This window comes from Sorghum bicolor, chromosome 3 (genome assembly GCF_000003195.3).
Source record: "Sorghum bicolor cultivar BTx623 chromosome 3, Sorghum_bicolor_NCBIv3, whole genome shotgun sequence".
NCBI classification, from domain to species: Eukaryota; Viridiplantae; Streptophyta; class Magnoliopsida; order Poales; family Poaceae; genus Sorghum; species Sorghum bicolor.
Genome location: NC_012872.2, coordinates 15884382 through 15901786, shown reverse-complemented (window position 1 = coordinate 15901786; position 17405 = coordinate 15884382). Strand labels below are relative to the sequence as shown.

General features: G+C 41.4%; 2 protein-coding genes across 4 annotated transcripts; both read left to right on the top strand.

The window, feature by feature from the left end:
* Positions 1473–6171, top strand: LOC8079639 (protein transport protein SEC23). Its single transcript, XM_002457718.2, has 5 exons — positions 1473–2331; positions 2543–4363; positions 4837–4953; positions 5449–5520; positions 5651–6171. The coding sequence occupies exons 1-5, from the start codon at positions 1873–1875 to the stop codon at positions 5786–5788; spliced, it is 2607 nt and encodes an 868-aa protein (XP_002457763.1). The 5' UTR covers positions 1473–1872; the 3' UTR covers positions 5789–6171.
* Positions 7727–17312, top strand: LOC8060367 (protein translocase subunit SECA1, chloroplastic). 3 transcript variants are annotated; one of them, XM_002457717.2, is made up of 19 exons: positions 7728–8231; positions 8553–8832; positions 9243–9346; positions 9578–9757; positions 10036–10254; positions 10740–10853; positions 11106–11219; positions 11334–11501; positions 11755–11930; positions 12896–12962; positions 13109–13255; positions 13400–13495; positions 13582–13650; positions 13921–14022; positions 14789–15040; positions 15149–15216; positions 15321–15438; positions 16000–16239; positions 16860–17312. In XM_002457717.2, the coding sequence occupies exons 1-19, from the start codon at positions 7830–7832 to the stop codon at positions 16968–16970; spliced, it is 3027 nt and encodes a 1008-aa protein (XP_002457762.1). In that variant the 5' UTR covers positions 7728–7829; the 3' UTR covers positions 16971–17312. The 3 variants fall into 3 exon arrangements, with proteins under 3 accessions (XP_021312222.1, XP_002457762.1, XP_021312223.1); XM_021456547.1 differs by having other exon boundaries at positions 7727–8231; positions 11106–11501; XM_021456548.1 differs by lacking the exon at positions 7728–8231 and having other exon boundaries at positions 8680–8816; positions 11106–11501.

Genomic DNA, 17405 nt, shown 5'->3' with positions numbered 1-17405 from the left:
TATATAGAAGTAACCATAGATTAGTTGTAGTTACATGTGCTATTAAACTTTAGGAGTAAAGTCCACTATCGGTCCCTAAACTTGTGCTGTCGTGTCATCCCGGTTCCTAAACTCACAAATCGATTGTTTAGGTCTTCAAACTTGTTCATCTGTGTCATCTCGGTCCCTAAACTTGTCCAATTGTGTCATCCCGGTCCCTAAACTTAGAAATCATCCGTTTAGATCCTCAAAGTTGTTCAGTTGTGTCATCTCGGTCCCTAAACTTGGTTTTGAATCTCATCTGGGTCAAAACAAAGCGAACTAACAACTCTATATCAAAAAATAATTCATAACTTTTTCATATGAACTCAAATGAAGACAAATTTTATACCAAAGTTATAGTCCTCAGCACAATCTACAACTTTGTAGTTGAAAAGTTTTTTATTTGAAGTCGTTTAGTGTTATAAAATTTAATTTTAAATTTTAAATTTTAAAATCTATAAACTTATAAAAAATATTTTGGGAACCTAAACGATTTTAATTTAAAAACTTTTCAACTGCAAAGTTGTAGATCATGTTGCTGCCTACAATTTTGATACAAAGTTTATCTTCATTTGAGTTTATATGAAAAAGTTATCAATTATTTTTTAATATAGAGTTTTTAGTTTCGTCCTGTTTTGACCCAGATAAGACTTAAAAACAAGTTTAGGGACCGGGATGACACAACTGAACAAGTTTGAGGACCTATATGGGAGATTTTTAAGTTTAGAGACCAGGATGACACAACCGAACAAGTTTAGATCTTAGCAGCTAAGTTCTCGGAACATAGGGTACGTGGTACGGGAACGTGGTACGCGGTACGATATTCTCATAAACTATGGAACGTAGGGGGTATATAGCTTCGTCTCGTTCCTTTAAGTTGCGGAACGCGTTCCACTTTCTAAAGGAACGTGTTTGGGACGTAGTGGTTGGCTCAGGTAGTTTTACGTGTTGTTTTGAACCAAATGAGTTCGATTCCTAGCGTGATATAGTTTACTATTGTATTTTTGTTTCATTTAGGGCTGTCCAACTCAAACCTTAAGGTTCATTGCAGGTCTAGGCCAATGAGTCAATCACCATCTAGATTTTTTGCCGATCGCTCACGGACGGGCACGGCGCAGTATGCACACACACCAGGAAGTTCCATAGTCGCTTGGGACTGACGTTCCTATGATTGCTCCTATATATGATTCGTGTTCCACCGCATTTGGGAACGATGTTCCATGATGTTCCCGTTCCACGTTTCGGGACGAAGTTCCCGGAACGGGGAACGTGCCCATGTTCCCGTACCCCGGCTGGCTGCTAAGGTTTAGATACCTCAACGGTCATTTTACGAGTTTAAGGACCGGGATGATACATCTAAACAAGTCTAGGGACCGCTGATGGACTAACTTTACTTAGAAGGGGACATCTTTCGGTCATTCTAGCTCTAAGCCATCGAGTGTTCATGGTATCATGCCGGATGGTGGCGACACTTTGCATTGCACACAGAAAAAGCAAGGACGCTGTTGACTCATCTTCCCCGGCCGGCTGCTTCCGCAAACGGTAGGACGAACCCAGCCTCGAGTCGGCGAGTCAGGCGCAGGCGGCAAGCGTTCTGCTCTTCTCGTAAACAGGAAACTCGCGAGCCCCGACCAATAGGACGCCGAGGTCCAGCCGTAGTGACGTCGATTTCGATTAACCCGAGCCGAGCAGGCGCGAATCCTTCCGGTGTCACCCAAGCCCATCTCCCCATCCCCAGCAATTTCCTCCTCGTCGCATTCCTCGTCCGGATCTCCAATCCTCCCGCCCCGTGCGCCTCCCTCCGCTCCAGATCTGCGCGCCGCCACCGGATCCGCAGCCAGCGCGGCCGGCATGGAGGAGACGCCGCCGGGGCAGCGGCCGCAGCCGCAGCCGCCGTCGGCGCACGCGTCTCCTCCGTTCGCCCAGGCGCCCTTCACGCCGCCGCCGCGCGTCTTCTCGCCGGGCCTCGCCGCCGCGCGGGGCACGCCCAGCCCGGGCTCGGGGCCCGGCCCCGCGACGGCGCACCTCAGCACGCCACCCGGCCCGCCCGTCTTCTCCTCGCCGCTGCGCCCCGCGGCCGTGCCCTTCCGCGCCACCCCGGCCTCGCCCCACCCCGTGCCTTTCGCCGCCTCGGGGGCCTACTCCTCGTCCTCCTCCGCCACTGCCGCCACCACGGGCTCCCTCCCCACCTCGTCGGCGCCGCACTTCCTCAACGGCGCTGCCACGCCTCACGGGGACCTCGCTTCTGCGCCACCACCGCTCCAGGGGGACGGCCTCGACAACCCCTATGTACAGTTCTCCGCAAACAAGGTACGGCTAGCCGCCCCGATGCAGCCATGATCGCCCTTCCTTCTCCTACACCTCAACTGTGGTGTGTACAAATAAGCACAGCACCATTTGGATCGGATCACAAATCCATCCCCGTTCATGGATGCAAAGCATGCCTCCACCTGCACACCCATTCACAAGGTTCTGAAAGCTAGCGCTGATTCTGGTTTTGCCTCTTTTCTATTGTATATAGGTTCTGAAGCAGAAGAAGCTGCTCAATGCCTCTAGCTTGGGGTTTGGAGCTCTGGTTTCTCCAGGGAAGGATGTGTCGCCTGGCCCAGAGATTGTGGAACGTGATGCACGGCGTTGCCTGAACTGCGGGGCATATGTGAACTTGTACTGTGATGTCCAGATCGGCTCCGGGCAGTGGCAGTGTGTCATTTGCAAGAAGCTCAATGGCAGCGAGGGGGAATTTGTGGTCTCCAGCAAGCAGGACCTGCTCCATTGGCCAGAGCTCGCATCCACGACTGTGGATTATGTGCAGGTGGGGAACAGGCGGCCAGGCTTTGTCCCAGTGTCTGACACAAGGGTGTCCGGCCCCATTTTTATCCTCATAGATGAATGCCTCGATGAGGCGCACCTGCAGCATCTCCAGGGATCCTTGCATGCCTTTGTGGATTCACTCCCTCCTACCGCAAAGATAGGAATAATCACCTATGGGAGAACTGTTTCAGTGTATGATTTCTCAGAGGGGGCAGCAGTGTCAGCGGATGTGCTACCTGGAAACAAGTCGCCTACCCATGAGTCTTTGAAGGCTCTAATCTATGGGACAGGTGTTTATCTGTCTCCTATACATGCTTCGCTGCCTGTTGCACACACAATATTCTCATCTCTGAGACCCTATCAGCTGAGTGTGCCAGAAGTGTCAAGGGATCGGTGCGTTGGAGCAGCAGTAGAGGTTGCCCTTGGTATTATTCAAGGGCCGTCAGTGGAGTTGTCTCGTGGAATCATCAAGAGATCAGGTGGCAACTGCAGGATCTTGGTGTGTGCTGGTGGCCCTAGCACCTTTGGACCTGGATCAGTGCCTCATTCGGTTAAACATCCAAACTATGCTTATCTGGAGAAGACAGCTATGAAGTGGATGGAGAGTCTTGGTCATGAAGCACAGAGACACAGTACTGTCGTTGATATCTTTTGTGCTGGACAATGCCCTGTGAGGGTCCCTGTTCTGCAACCATTGGCAAAGTGTTCTGGAGGTGTGCTCTTAGTTCATGATGACTTTGGAGAGGCCTTTGGGGTCAATTTGCAAAGGGCATCGACTAGAGCAGCTGGTTCCCATGGTTTATTCGAGATCAGGTGTTCAGATAACATGCTTGTTACTCAAGTTATTGGCCCTGGTGAAGAGGCGTCTCCTGATTCTCATGAAACATTCAAGCATGATAGTTCTTTTTGCATCCAGATGCATAGTGTTGAGGAGACACAGAGTTTTTCTGTGTCTATGGAGACAAAGGGTGATATCAAAAGTGATTTTGTTTTCTTTCAGTTTGCGGTCCATTATTCCGATATATATCAAACAGAAATCACTCGGGTGATCACTATGAGGCTACAGACTGTTGATGGTTTGTCTGCATATCTGTCAAGTGTGCAGCAGGATGTTGCGTCAGTTATCATTGGTAAAAGAACTGTATTGCGTGCCAGGACTGCCTCTGATGCTATTGATATGAGGCTCTCAATTGATGAAAGAGTAAAGGACATAGCTCTCAAATTTGGTACTCAGGCCCCAAAATCGAAGCTGTACCGCTTCCCAAAAGAACTAGCATCACTCCCAGAGTGCTTGTTTCATCTGAAAAGGGGACCACTTTTGGGTAGCATAATCGGACATGAAGATGAAAGATCTGTACTTAGGAATTTGTTCCTGAATGCTTCGTTTGATCTTTCGCTCCGTATGCTGGCACCTCGGTGCATAATGCATCGTGAAGGTGGTACGTTTGAGGAGTTGCCAGCATATGATCTTGTCATGCAATCTAATGCTGCAGTGGTACTGGACCATGGAACAGATATTTTCATTTGGTTGGTATGTACTTACTCCTTTCACAATTGACTTCAACTCTTCGACATAGTTATCTTTTATGAATCTATCCTCATTTTTCCTTGCATGCCTGTATCTGTTAGGATGTCTTTGTTCTTGATTACCATATTTGAACCGTCTACATGTCCTGTAAGATGAACAAAAATGAAAAAGGGAACTTGCATCAGGATTGTGTGGTTTATGCAACAAGCACTTAAGACTCCGATGTTCCGGACCACAGTGTGTGAATGTAATGAAAAAATGAATGAACTGAAATTATCGAATTATCACCGATATATACCCAAAACATAGGAAACTAGTTCATACTTAGAAACTAAAAAAACGTATATGTGTATATCTGAGACTTGGGCTTATCAAAGATTTATTTTTTAATCTTTTTAGACATTTCCTTTATAGCTTGTTTGTTTATTGCCAAAGAACAATATTTTTCTATGAGCACCATTGCTATGTCTTTTCAGGGTGCTGAGCTAGCAGCCCAAGAAGGACAAAGCGCAGCAGCTTTAGCTGCATGCCGTACTCTGGCAGAAGAGCTCAGCGAACAACGTTTTCCAGCTCCCAGGATACTATCATTCAAAGTCAGTTTGCTTGTTCTCATTCTTCACTGTTACTTCTAGCTGTTTTTTTCTCATGATATCTGGTCAAATTTGGACGGGAGCACACTTTTATAGTGCCCTAGCCAGAATACATCTAATATTTACTATTTCAGCAATATATTTATTGTCTTAACTAGTGTTGGCCATGTCTGGTGGATTGCAACTTATGGTTATAAATTTTGGTGCTAGACTATCATTACATATGTTCCACTTCCATTTAAATGTTTAGTTTGCTTTGTAGTGCTTAATAGTTGTTGCTTTGAAGTGCTTAATAGTTGTTGCTTTGAAGTGCTTTATGTGATATTGGACTTAAGATAACTGTGGCATGGGAGTTTTCTTAGTACTATTGTGGAAAATCTTTCAAATTATTGAGTCTTTTAGTACTTTCTCAATCAAGTAAACTGAGAGTGAAAGATCACTTGAACAGAGCATGCTTTCCTTTTATAATTGACTGTTCGTTCTTATATTTTGGCACAGCAAGGAAGCTCTCAGGCTAGATATTTTGTCTCACGCCTGATCCCAGCTCACAAGGACCCTACATATGAGCAGGTATTTTCTTCCTGTGACATTACAGTTTGGTTCATCTGAATCTGAATTCACTTCACCTATGTGGTCTAAATGGAAACAGTTGTCCTGCTGCAGCCCAGTTTGTTAACAGATGAACTTTTGTGTGTTTCAGGAGTCAAGGTTTCCGCAATTACGGACGCTTACTCCTGAGCAAAGGGCTAGGCTAAAGAGCAGCTTCATCCAGTTCGACGACCATAGTTTTTGCGAGTGGATGCGCAGCCTCAAATTGGTCCCACCAGAACCAAGCTAACACAAGTAGTTTGTGCCGTACACTTTTGAACGGTGGATAGCAACAGAAGCTATGGCGTGACATCAGATCGAGTTTTTGCCCAAAGGATAGCTGAGATCTTTATGAGCCAAATTGTGGCATCGCCAGACATGCCCGAGCTGATCACACATTTGGTTTGGTGAACAGCCATTTAGGTGCGGTGGAATTGTATGATTTTGCATAATTCTTTTTTTTCCTTATCCTTTTGACCCTGATTTGGTAGAGTAATTTCATAAATAGTCCCTTGTCAATTGTCATTACAGGCGGAGAAATTCAAACAATAAGATTGTGGCAGATGTTACATGTATACAAACCTTTTTGAGATGGTCTCATTATATATTAGAGTAGAGTCCATTGTCGGTCCCTATAGACTGTTATTTCGGTTCTTAAACTCGCAAAATAATCGTTTAGGTCCTAACTTGTTCGAGTGTGTCATTCTGATCCTTGAAGTTAAAAATTCACGTATAGGTTCTCAAACTTGTTTGGTTGTGTTATCTTGGTTTGTAAACTTGGTTTTAAGTCTTGTTTGTGTCAAAACAGGGCGGATCTAAAAGCTCTATTAAAATATAATTCATAATTTTTTCATATGAACTTTAATGAAGACAAAGTTTATATAGAATTGTAGTCATCAACACGATCTACAATTTTGTAGTTGAGAAGTTTTTAAATTAAGACTATTTAGAGTTCCAAAATATTTTTGTAAGTTTATATATTTTAAAATTTTAAATTAAATTATGTGACACTAAACGACTTCAAATAAAAAACTTTTCAATTATAAAGTTGTAGACCATATTGAGAACTATAACTTTCATGTTGACCATGTCAATATCTAAGATTGTTTGATAATTTTAATTTTTAAATTTCAAAATCTATAAATTTACAACAATATTTTTAGACCCTAAATATTTTTAATTCAAAAAACTTTTCAACTACAAAGTTATAGATCGCGTTGAGGGCTACAATTTTGATATAAAGTTTGTCTTCATTCGAGTTCATATGAAAAAAAATATGAATCTTTTTTTATATAGAGTTTTTAGATCATCCTATTTTGGCTTAGATGAGACTTAAAACCAAGTTTAAGGATACTGCACGAGTTTGTAAACAGGTGATTTCTAAGTTTGGAGACCAAATAACACAAGTGAATAAGTTTAGGAACCAAAATAACATAGATAAAATAAATTTGAGAACTTAAATGGTCGATTTGTAAGTTCGGAAACCGAGATACGATAGTGAACTTTACTCTATATATTATTTGAAATTCATCCATTTTTCAGGGAAGCCGCAGCCCCTCTTTTCCTGGAAGGATCTTTGCAGCGTACTCTATATATTATTCCTGGAAGTAACTCTGCTATTAGTGTTTTTTTTTGAAACTTTAGGCAAACTTTATTAATTCACAAAGACTATTGCATTATTTATAAGCAAATTGAAAATAGATAAAAGGAGATCGTCTACCCATATTTGAAAACTCTTTTGTGATAAAGCTCATCTACCTAACTCATGAGCTACTGAATTACATAGTACTACAATGACTTGTTGATATCTCACTGAACTCCTTAAATAATAAAACAATCTTGTCATAAGTAGCCAACCCACCGTCTTGCATTGTTTGAACCACTTTCATACAATCAGATTAGATCTCAACTCGACTACATCTAGTTTGCTGGGCATGCTACCAATTCCATTCTGGTTATAAACAGATTTTTTCAGAAACATTCTGTTTATATAATTAATTAAATGCTACAGAGTACCCAGACGAGAGGCTTAAAAAACAATCATTCCGTTTGCCTTTTTGAAACGAGTTTTGCTTGGTCCATTCATGCACTTTTCGGAACGAGCCCATAGTACGCTAGTAGATCTTTTTTTTGGGCTCCGTCGACGGCCCACCCATTTCCTTTATCCATCGTGTCCACCTCCATGACTCCATCCACACTCCACAGCCACGCCACGGCCATTGCCCACCACCCAGAGCACGCGGCGGCTTGTCGCCGTGCGCGCCGGCACCACCACCACGCGAGGCACGCCCATGGCCATGGCGCCTCACGCCTCGGCGGCCACCGCAGCCGCTACCCCTGCGCTGCGCTTTCCCCACACTTTGTCCGCCACGGGCCTCTCCTCGTCGCCTCTCGCTGGGGGCTGCGGCGGCTGCCGGGTTCGGTTCCGCCCCAGCCGGCGCGGACCGGGTATGCAGGGGCGCCGAGAAGGTGGCTCCCACTTGGCGCGCGTGGGGGGCCTGCTGGGCAGCGTATTCGGCGGGGGCGGCCGCGACGACGGGGAGGCCACGCGGAAGAAGTACGCCGACACCGTGGCGCGCATCAACTCCATGGAGCCCGAAGTCTCCGCGCTCTCAGACGCCGACTTGCGCGCACGCACCGCCGCGCTCCAGGACCGCGCTCGCACCGGGGAATCCCTGGATTCCCTTCTCCCCGTACGTATCCAAATATAACGGGCACTGCTTTCATTCCAATGTGTCGAACGTAGAATCTAAAATGGACTTTAGTAGTGACTACACTAAAGATGTTACAGTCTGTGATCATGAGAGTAACGTTTCGAGGTAGAACTAGGAAAACCATAGCCTTCTATTAACTGAAAGCAACATTTTAATTTGATTATCTGATTAACTAGAGTATATTAGTATCAAAACAACTCACTGTTCCTTTTCATTAGCCACTTTAACATGATCTCTCATGACTCCTGTATGATGATATCTCAACTTCTCAAGGTGGAATCTGTGTCATCATTTGTGCAGGAAGCATTTGCTGTTGTGAGGGAGGCTTCCAAGAGAGTTCTAGGTCTCCGTCCCTTTGATGTGCAGTTGATTGGTGGCATGGTTCTGCACAAGGGGGAGATTGCAGAAATGAAGACTGGAGAGGGGAAGACTCTTGTGGCCATTCTGCCAGCATTCTTAAATGCTTTGAGTGGGAAAGGAGTGCATGTTGTCACTGTAAATGATTATCTTGCAAGACGTGATTGTGAGTGGGTTGGTCAAGTTCCCCGATTTCTAGGACTGCAGGTTGGCTTAATTCAACGTATGTCATCACATCACAGTATTCATTCCTGTTGTCTGTGTCGTCTCTAGTTGCGCATATTCTTTAGTTTCCACATTAATATGGCCCCTTATTTACCAATTTAAGCTCTAGCACTTGAATGATTCATGGAAGTACTGATATGTATCTGAAAATAACATAAGCCTAAGAGGGTGGCTTGCTGAACTACTGAACAATCAATAACAGCTCCTACTATGAATGTTTAGCTGGGCCATTACCATTGTGAGTTATGGCATATGCTTCCATGCCTTATCATGCTGCAGCTTCATGTATCCTACAGTCCTAGCCCAACTAGCATTTTGATTATATTTTATTTGTGCAGGCATTATTTATAGGTTCCTGTTTCTTTGTTGCTAGTGATAGTTTGTTAAACAGAGTTTTTACTTTGACAGAGAACATGACACCTGAGCAAAGGAGGGAAAATTACTCATGCGATATTACTTATGTCACAAACAGTGAGCTTGGTTTTGATTATCTAAGAGATAACCTTGCAATGGTATGCATTTCTTATGTTGGAAATACTTTGTTATTTGTTGGTCCCTCCGTTCCAAATTGTCAGTCGTTCTGTCTTTTCTATATACATTATGTCTGGATACATAATAAAAGTTATGAATCTAGAAAAGCCAGAACTTCTTACAATTTTGGAACCGAGGGAGTAATATCCAAGTGTTTTCCTCTACATGGATCATTGCATCTCCTGCAATTGACTGAGTCTACATTATTGCAGACTGTAGATGAACTTGTCTTGAGGAACTTCAATTACTGTGTGATAGATGAAGTTGATTCAATCCTTATTGATGAAGCAAGAACACCTCTTATAATATCAGGCCTAGCTGAAAAGCCAAGCGACCGGTATTACAAAGCAGCAAAAATAGCTGATGCTTTTGAGCGAGACATTCATTACACGGTGAGCAATAAGCTTCTGTATGGATATTTGATCTGTTAATATGGGTTGATAAAACAATAAAATATGCCCTCACGCTCAACATATTCTAGCCTCCTGATTTCTGAAACTTTTATTTGCCCTTCTGTTTCGAGCAAGTTGCATGTCAAATATTCTATTACCATTTTCTAGAAATGAAAAAGGATATAGTACTTATATGCGTCTATCACCTAGCCATAATTTGTGTTTATTTGTCTCTTCAGTTAACATAAATTGCCATCTAACAATGACTGTTTCTTCAGGTGGATGAAAAGCAAAGAAATGTTTTACTTACAGAAGAAGGTTATGCTGATGCTGAAGAAATACTGGACATAAATGATCTATATGATCCTCGTGAACAGTGGGCTTCGTATGTTCTAAATGCAATCAAGGCTAAGGAGCTCTTCCTTAAAGATGTCAATTACATTGTTCGTAGCAAGGAAGTGCTTATTGTAGATGAGTTTACTGGCAGAGTTATGCCGGTGAGTATATTTTATCATTATTCTCGGTAGCACAAGACATGTTACTGTCCGTAGGATCCAAAATCCTAAAACAGTTAGTACATACCTTTGCCTTCTAGTAATTGGATGACACTAAGCTCAGTGATACATGTGAGGTAATAGTTTTCTGGTTGGTTTTTATGGCAAACCTTGACTTGTATGCTTGAACTTGAACTAATATTACATCATGCAAGTGCACTCTGACCAAGGTTCACACATACCAAGTTTGTGCATAGGCATATGTGTAAAAACAAACTTGCAGTTCATAAATGTTGACGCTCATACACGGTATATGAACATAAGAAGGAATGAAAGTAAGAGGGGGAGAGGCACATGATGATTTTTTTTGTATGCCCTGGATGCCAGGGCTTTTTTGTCCACATCACTTTTTGTAGCATGAAGACAGATGTTTGAGTAGGAATTTCATTATTCTAGTTTTCACATTCGAGATTTGATGCTTTTGGCAGGGCAGGCGATGGAGTGATGGTCTCCATCAAGCAATTGAAGCAAAAGAAGGTGTATCTATACAAAATGAAACCATAACTCTCGCATCAATAAGTTACCAAAACTTCTTTCTTCAGGCAAGTGCCAAACTCTTCTGTCTGGAGCTTCTGATGCTTAAAAATTACTGGAATCCACCAACGAAACCATTTCTGGTGTTTTTTTAATGCTAATGGCCAGCAACCCTTGTTGAGCATTTTAGTTGATAGTGGTAGAGACTAATGAATATGTAAATGGCTCAGCTTGCTGGATGAACATCTTCCTCCTAATCTTATCTTTGTTCTATGTTCAATCTATTACTTTGTCAATAAATTAACAGACTTTTGTGACAGTTTCCCAAACTCTGTGGCATGACTGGAACTGCAGCTACAGAGACCCAAGAGTTTGAGAGCATATATAAACTTAAAGTTACTGTTGTTCCAACAAACAAGCCAATGATACGGAAGGTACTTGCACTCTGTTGTAATAATTGTTTAATATGCTGTAAAACTGTGAAAGACCTTTCCTTTTATTTCATCCCATTTTCTGCCAAAAAAATGATTTTGCTTCTTTCTTTGCAGGATGATTCAGATGTTGTTTTTAGAGCAACAAATGGAAAATGGCGTGCTGTTCTTGTGGAGATATCAAGAATGAATAAAGTTGGCCGTCCTGTGCTTGTTGGTACCACCAGTGTTGAGCAAAGTGAATCTTTATCAGAGCAATTGCGTGAAGCTGGGATTCCTCATGAGGTATTCTTGTTAGTTTTTCATTAACAATAGTAAATCCTCCTTTTTACACTCAGGAATGCTGTTATTCTCTCACAGAAAGGAACCAATGAAAATAATATAGTAAATAAACTATTTCAAAGGAATCTAGCTCCTACTAACATGTTTGAAAGTTGCCTCCCCTGCTGTACTTAAGGTTAAAAAAAAGTTGCAACATCAGTTTCTCATTTCCTAAGGTGCCAAAACTGTCTAAATTTTATTCTAATTTCTATTGAAGGTCCTGAATGCTAAGCCAGAGAATGTTGAGAGGGAGGCAGAGATCGTAGCTCAGAGTGGACGCCTTGGTGCTGTGACAATTGCCACCAATATGGCAGGACGTGGAACTGATATTATTCTTGGTGGCAATGCAGAATTCATGGCCAGGTTGAAGTTGCGTGAGATCCTTATGCCAAGGTACTAATTTTCCTTATCAAATTTCCAAATAATATTCTACAGTGCTTTCAATACATGGTTGTAGTTTGTGTGTGGGGGGGGGGGGGGATGCATGTTTGATTCATTAACTGGTTCTATTGACGCCTCTCTATGGGGTACAGCTGTATCTGAACAGGTGCTAACTTACTCCAACGGTCCAACCCCACATGCACCCCCTCCCCTCTCACGCTCCATGTCCATGCACATACTCAGACCTACACACTTCACAGTATGCACATCTAGGATTGGATAGTGACAGAACTACAAGGCTCCTCAGGCGAACAGGCATGCCACATTCCTCTTGTTCTTCACACATGAGAGGCAATATATGAATTTATCTGTGGACAACCCCTGGTGGGACAGTCAAGCCTGGGGCTTGAATGCTCACTGGCAGGATCGTCAAAGCTTGGGGGGCTCGAATGCTTATGGCAATGAATGTTGAACCTGGGGCCTGAACGCTCATTGATGGGATCGAAATACTGATTCTAACACTGCATCTTTTCATTATCTGGTTCTTCATGTGCCTGTTATTTGCAATGAATTAGGAGAAGTTAAATTAGAGTCAATTGGCATGATTCATGAACAACATTTCTGTATCTGCAGTGCTGTATCAACAATCCTAAAATGTTCATTTATGCCTATTTCTAAATAAGTTAGTTTTTACATTTGTCGATAAAGATTGAGTTGCGATCTACATCCTTGATCTTAGAGAGAGTGTTCTTTAAGAGGAGGGGGTTGTTTCTTTTTTAATCAAGCATTCCACACGATTACTACAGAATCTTCATTATCTTGAATAAATAATAAGTTGCAATGGAACTACCTTATCTTTGCAACAGACCTCTATGGGATGCATATGATTCTGAAAGGGACCGTTTTTCCCCAGTGTATATGTAGCATAAATGTTGTTCAGCTGTTCTTATAGGCTCTTTTGATTCCGACTGCTGCAGAGTTGTCAATCCAATAGATGGTGTTATTGTATCCAAAAAGCAGATGCCACCACGAAAGACATGGAAGGTACATAACTGGCTATAGGTTCAGTAGGACATGATCAACAACTGATGGTCTCGAGATTCTGGGACTTTTGCATTGGGCAGATGTATTATGATTTAACTTGTGATATAAGTTTATCTAATGACTTACTGCACTTATTTTGCCTTCAGACGAATGAAAGCTTGTTCCCATGTGAACTTTCAAAAGAAACATTATCATCCGTCAAAGATACAGTTGAAATGGCTGTCAAAGAATGGGGAGAGAAATCATTAACTGAACTGGAAGCAGAAGAGCGGTTGTCCTACTCATGTGAGAAGGTAGGCCTATTTCAGCAACCATGAGAGGTCAAATATTAGTTTTATTGTGGATGAGACAACTACTGGTGTTACACATTGCAGTCTGAATATTCTGTTAAAAGTTTTTGTGTCTTTAGGACTTAAGTATGTTTCTTTATATTTCAGGGACCAACACGTGATGAAGTAATAGCAAATTTGAGAAATGCATTTATGAAGATAGCAGACGAATATAAAGTTTTCACTGAGGAGGAAAAGAAGAAGGTTATATTGCGTATAAAAGAAACATTGATAGCTCTATATATTGCTATTCAGTGTAGCATAGTGTTCATGTGATCAATTTGATTCAGGTCATTACAGCAGGCGGACTTCATGTAGTAGGAACAGAGCGCCATGAATCGCGCAGAATTGACAATCAGGTAATATACTTTTGAGGCTATTGCTGTTAATATGCAGGGATGAACTCAAGATATCTTTTCTGCTTGCTGCATGGGTGAATTGCTAGTTTGTGCCAAACTAAACAAGTCTACCCTTAGAAAAATATTATGTTTCATCCCAAAGTCCATGGTACATGTTTTGAGTATCTGCATTCTACAAAGCCAACAATGAAGTAGTTACCACATATCTTTTTTTACTTTGATCATGACAGAGCATGATTACAACTGAATTTGTTTATCTTTCTTGTTTAGCTCCGTGGTCGAAGTGGAAGACAAGGGGATCCTGGAAGCTCTCGCTTCTTTCTTAGTCTCGAGGATAATATTTTCCGGATCTTTGGAGGTGACAGGATACAGGTTTGTATTATTTTCTCGAGTTCTATAATTGTTTACATGGGAAATAATACCAATGGCTTCACTACATAAAAGTAATGTATTGCATAAAAAAGCACCTCCTTTTGGTATCTCCATCATTTTAATGATATGACTTATTGATTGTACCTTGCTAAATGCCTCTGACAAAGTTAGATGTTGATCTCAAGTTGCATGTCATGTTTTGAAATAATGGCAGATATTTGTTCATAATAGTGGAATAGAATGTACTCAAATCCATTCGCTGCCATTTTTGTTTGAAGGACAGAATGTGATGCTCTCATCATTCTACTGATAGTGGGTCCAAGTGCGTTGAACTATATCCTGCTACTAGCTATAAACTAGAAATGTTTTGTAGCAAAAATGTTGAGAACCAAGTGGTAGTTTGGTTGGTAGAGCTTCCAAGAAAAGCCACCCACCTGGACACCTGGGATCAAACCCAGGTGCTTGCAGGTTGTTTGGGTACATCCCTAAAGGGTCCAGTACTCCCCTCTCTTAAGACAACGCTAGGGATGTCTTCTCCCTGTGGTTGAGTTCTCTTTTTTTAGAAAAAAAAACCCTGTTATAATCATTGTAATACACTTGTGTAAGCATACCTGCAGGAGTGTGTCTGGTAAAATTACTGCATCACTTGTACTAATAGTAGCTGTTGCTCTCAGATATATCCTTGCATGGCTTATCCATATGATTTCAACATTTCTTGGCAGACAAGAATAAATCTGTATCTAATAGCATTTGGTTTCTCGTCTAGGGTCTGATGCAAGCATTTCGAGTTGAAGATCTGCCTATTGAATCGAAAATGCTAACAAGGGCTCTAGATGAAGCACAACGAAAAGTTGAGAACTACTTTTTTGACATCAGGAAGCAGTTGTTTGAGTATGATGAGGTATTGAATAGCCAGAGAGATCGTGTATATGCAGAAAGAAGACGTGCTCTTGCATCTGACAGTCTTGAGTCACTTATTGTGGAATATGCTGAATTGACAATGGACGACATATTAGAGGTTGGTTATTGTGACCATCTGACAGCTGCACTTAAATATTAAAACTGAACACAAAGCATTATCTTTCTCTGAACTTCTGATGCTATAATATTCTTCTGTCATTGGCAGGCTAACATAGGCCCTGATACTCCAAAGGAAAATTGGGACCTGAGCAAACTTATAGCTAAGCTGCAACAGTAAGTTTTCAGTTAGTACATATACATGTGTATTTGGTCAATTGGGATCTGTTGACTGATGTACTTTCACCAAATTTGTAATGTTTCCGTTTCTTTTCTACTAGGTATTGCTATCTGTTGGATGATTTGACACCAGAATTGTTGGAGGGCAAAAGCTCAAGCTATGAGGATTTGCGGGAGTACCTCCGTAAGCGAGGACGTGAAGCTTACTTCCAAAAAACTGTTAGTTATTTCTCCTTTTGCTTTCATGGATAGCATTTTTTCACACGGTTCAAATATTATAACAAGTTTAATGCAAATATTTATTACAAACAAAGAGAGAGTCTGAGTAGGTATTTCACACTTTAAGAACTACACCTATCAATTTATCTGTGGTTCTTAGTAGGTAAAACCAAATCCGAGCCGAAGGCAAAGCTAGATCTTAGCAGTAGATCATCTTGACAGGAGCTAGCCTATGATGAAAAAAGGTCTTCTGATTCTGAAATGTATATTCTTGTTTATAACAAGTGCATCTTATGAGCAAGACAAGTCTGAATATAATAATACATATTTTTTTTCTTAAAATGAAGATCAACCCATTCATGTGTTTGGATGTCCAAATGCATTTCCCCGTTTTAAACCGTGTAAACTAATCAGGTAAAATATCAGAAGCATTTTTCTTCACAATGGTATTTCAGACTAGAACAGTACAATAGCTTTGATAAACTATTAACCAAATATCAGGAGCACCAGAAATAGTGAGATGTAGTTCCTCATTTCATAACTTCTATACTTGTATGCCAGGAAATTGTGGAGAAGCAAGCTCCAGGATTGATGAAGGAGGCTGAGCGGTTTCTAATTCTCAGCAATATCGATAGGCTGTGGAAAGAACACCTGCAGGCACTAAAATTTGTCCAACAAGCTGTTGGTTTAAGGGGTTATGCCCAACGAGATCCCCTTATTGAGTATAAACTTGAGGGATATAATCTTTTCTTAGACATGATGGCTCAAATCAGGAGGAATGTTATTTATTCTGTATATCAGGTAAGTCAACTTTATTGGTCTTGTTTCTGCCTGTACAGCCTATGCAGTTCTCTTAGTTGTAGTTCCGTGGCTCCTCTTGTCCCCCTCTCCCTCTTTGTACAGTGGTGTTGTTCTTTTTGTTTTGTTTTTTTAATAAAATCCTTACAGTGGGGGTTCCCCTGCTGTATTTAAAGTTCAAAAAAAAAATCCATCCACCTGTCCTAAAAAAAGTCTTCTTTCATGCTACATTTTCATTTTAAGTAACATTTGAACCACTGAGTTTGGAGTGATGTAATTGTGACTTCCTTGAAAGATAGGTTTTATGTTTAGTTAGCAGACAGTTCCCCTTTGTATAGTTCATGCATGATGCAAAGACTTGTTATGATAAACTAGACCTACATAATAAATAATTTGAGGTTTTAGCTATCAGTCTATCTTGCACTGTGAACTGGTGAAGCATCATGATCCTGACTCCTGAGTGGTCACATATGCTTCTTTACACAAGCAACTGACATATCTTAGTTTTCAAATGCATATTTTTGGTATTACTTAGCACTGATATCATCAGTTCTGACTCATCAATATACCTTTAGTTCAGATATATTCTGATTCTTCTAAAATTATCCTTTCTTTTTCAACAGTTCAAACCAGTAGTGAAGAACCAAGAAGAGGAAGCATCCCAAAAGAAGGTGTCAAAAAAGAAACTGGACAAAGGAGCTAACAAACTTGGTGCTGCCCAAGCAGCGTCATGATCTTCCTGTGAGAAATGTTGCTGGTGCTTTTAGTTGCAGTGGCTGCAGTCTCCACATGTACAAAGATGGTCGTTACGTATGAGAAATGTACTTCATGATATGAGTCAGCTGATTTTGGTAGCTTCATACTGGGACACAGCTTTCCAGTATTTTTTTGTCTTGAGCTATTGTTGTTATTATCAGCAGATCCTGTGCCTCAGCATATCTTTGTTCATAGAATGGACAGCGTCAATTCTACTAGTTGTACAGAAATAGTACATCGTCAATGGAAGAGATTTTGCTCCTCAACCCACAGTTTTGTATAATAATGTAATTCATTCTTATCGACACTGATTACTGAAAGCCCCATTCTTCAGTTTTTGGAGGATTGGCATGAGCAGGTATGCAGAATTCTGAATGTAGTAGTAGAAAATATTTGCTGGTAGTGCCAACTGC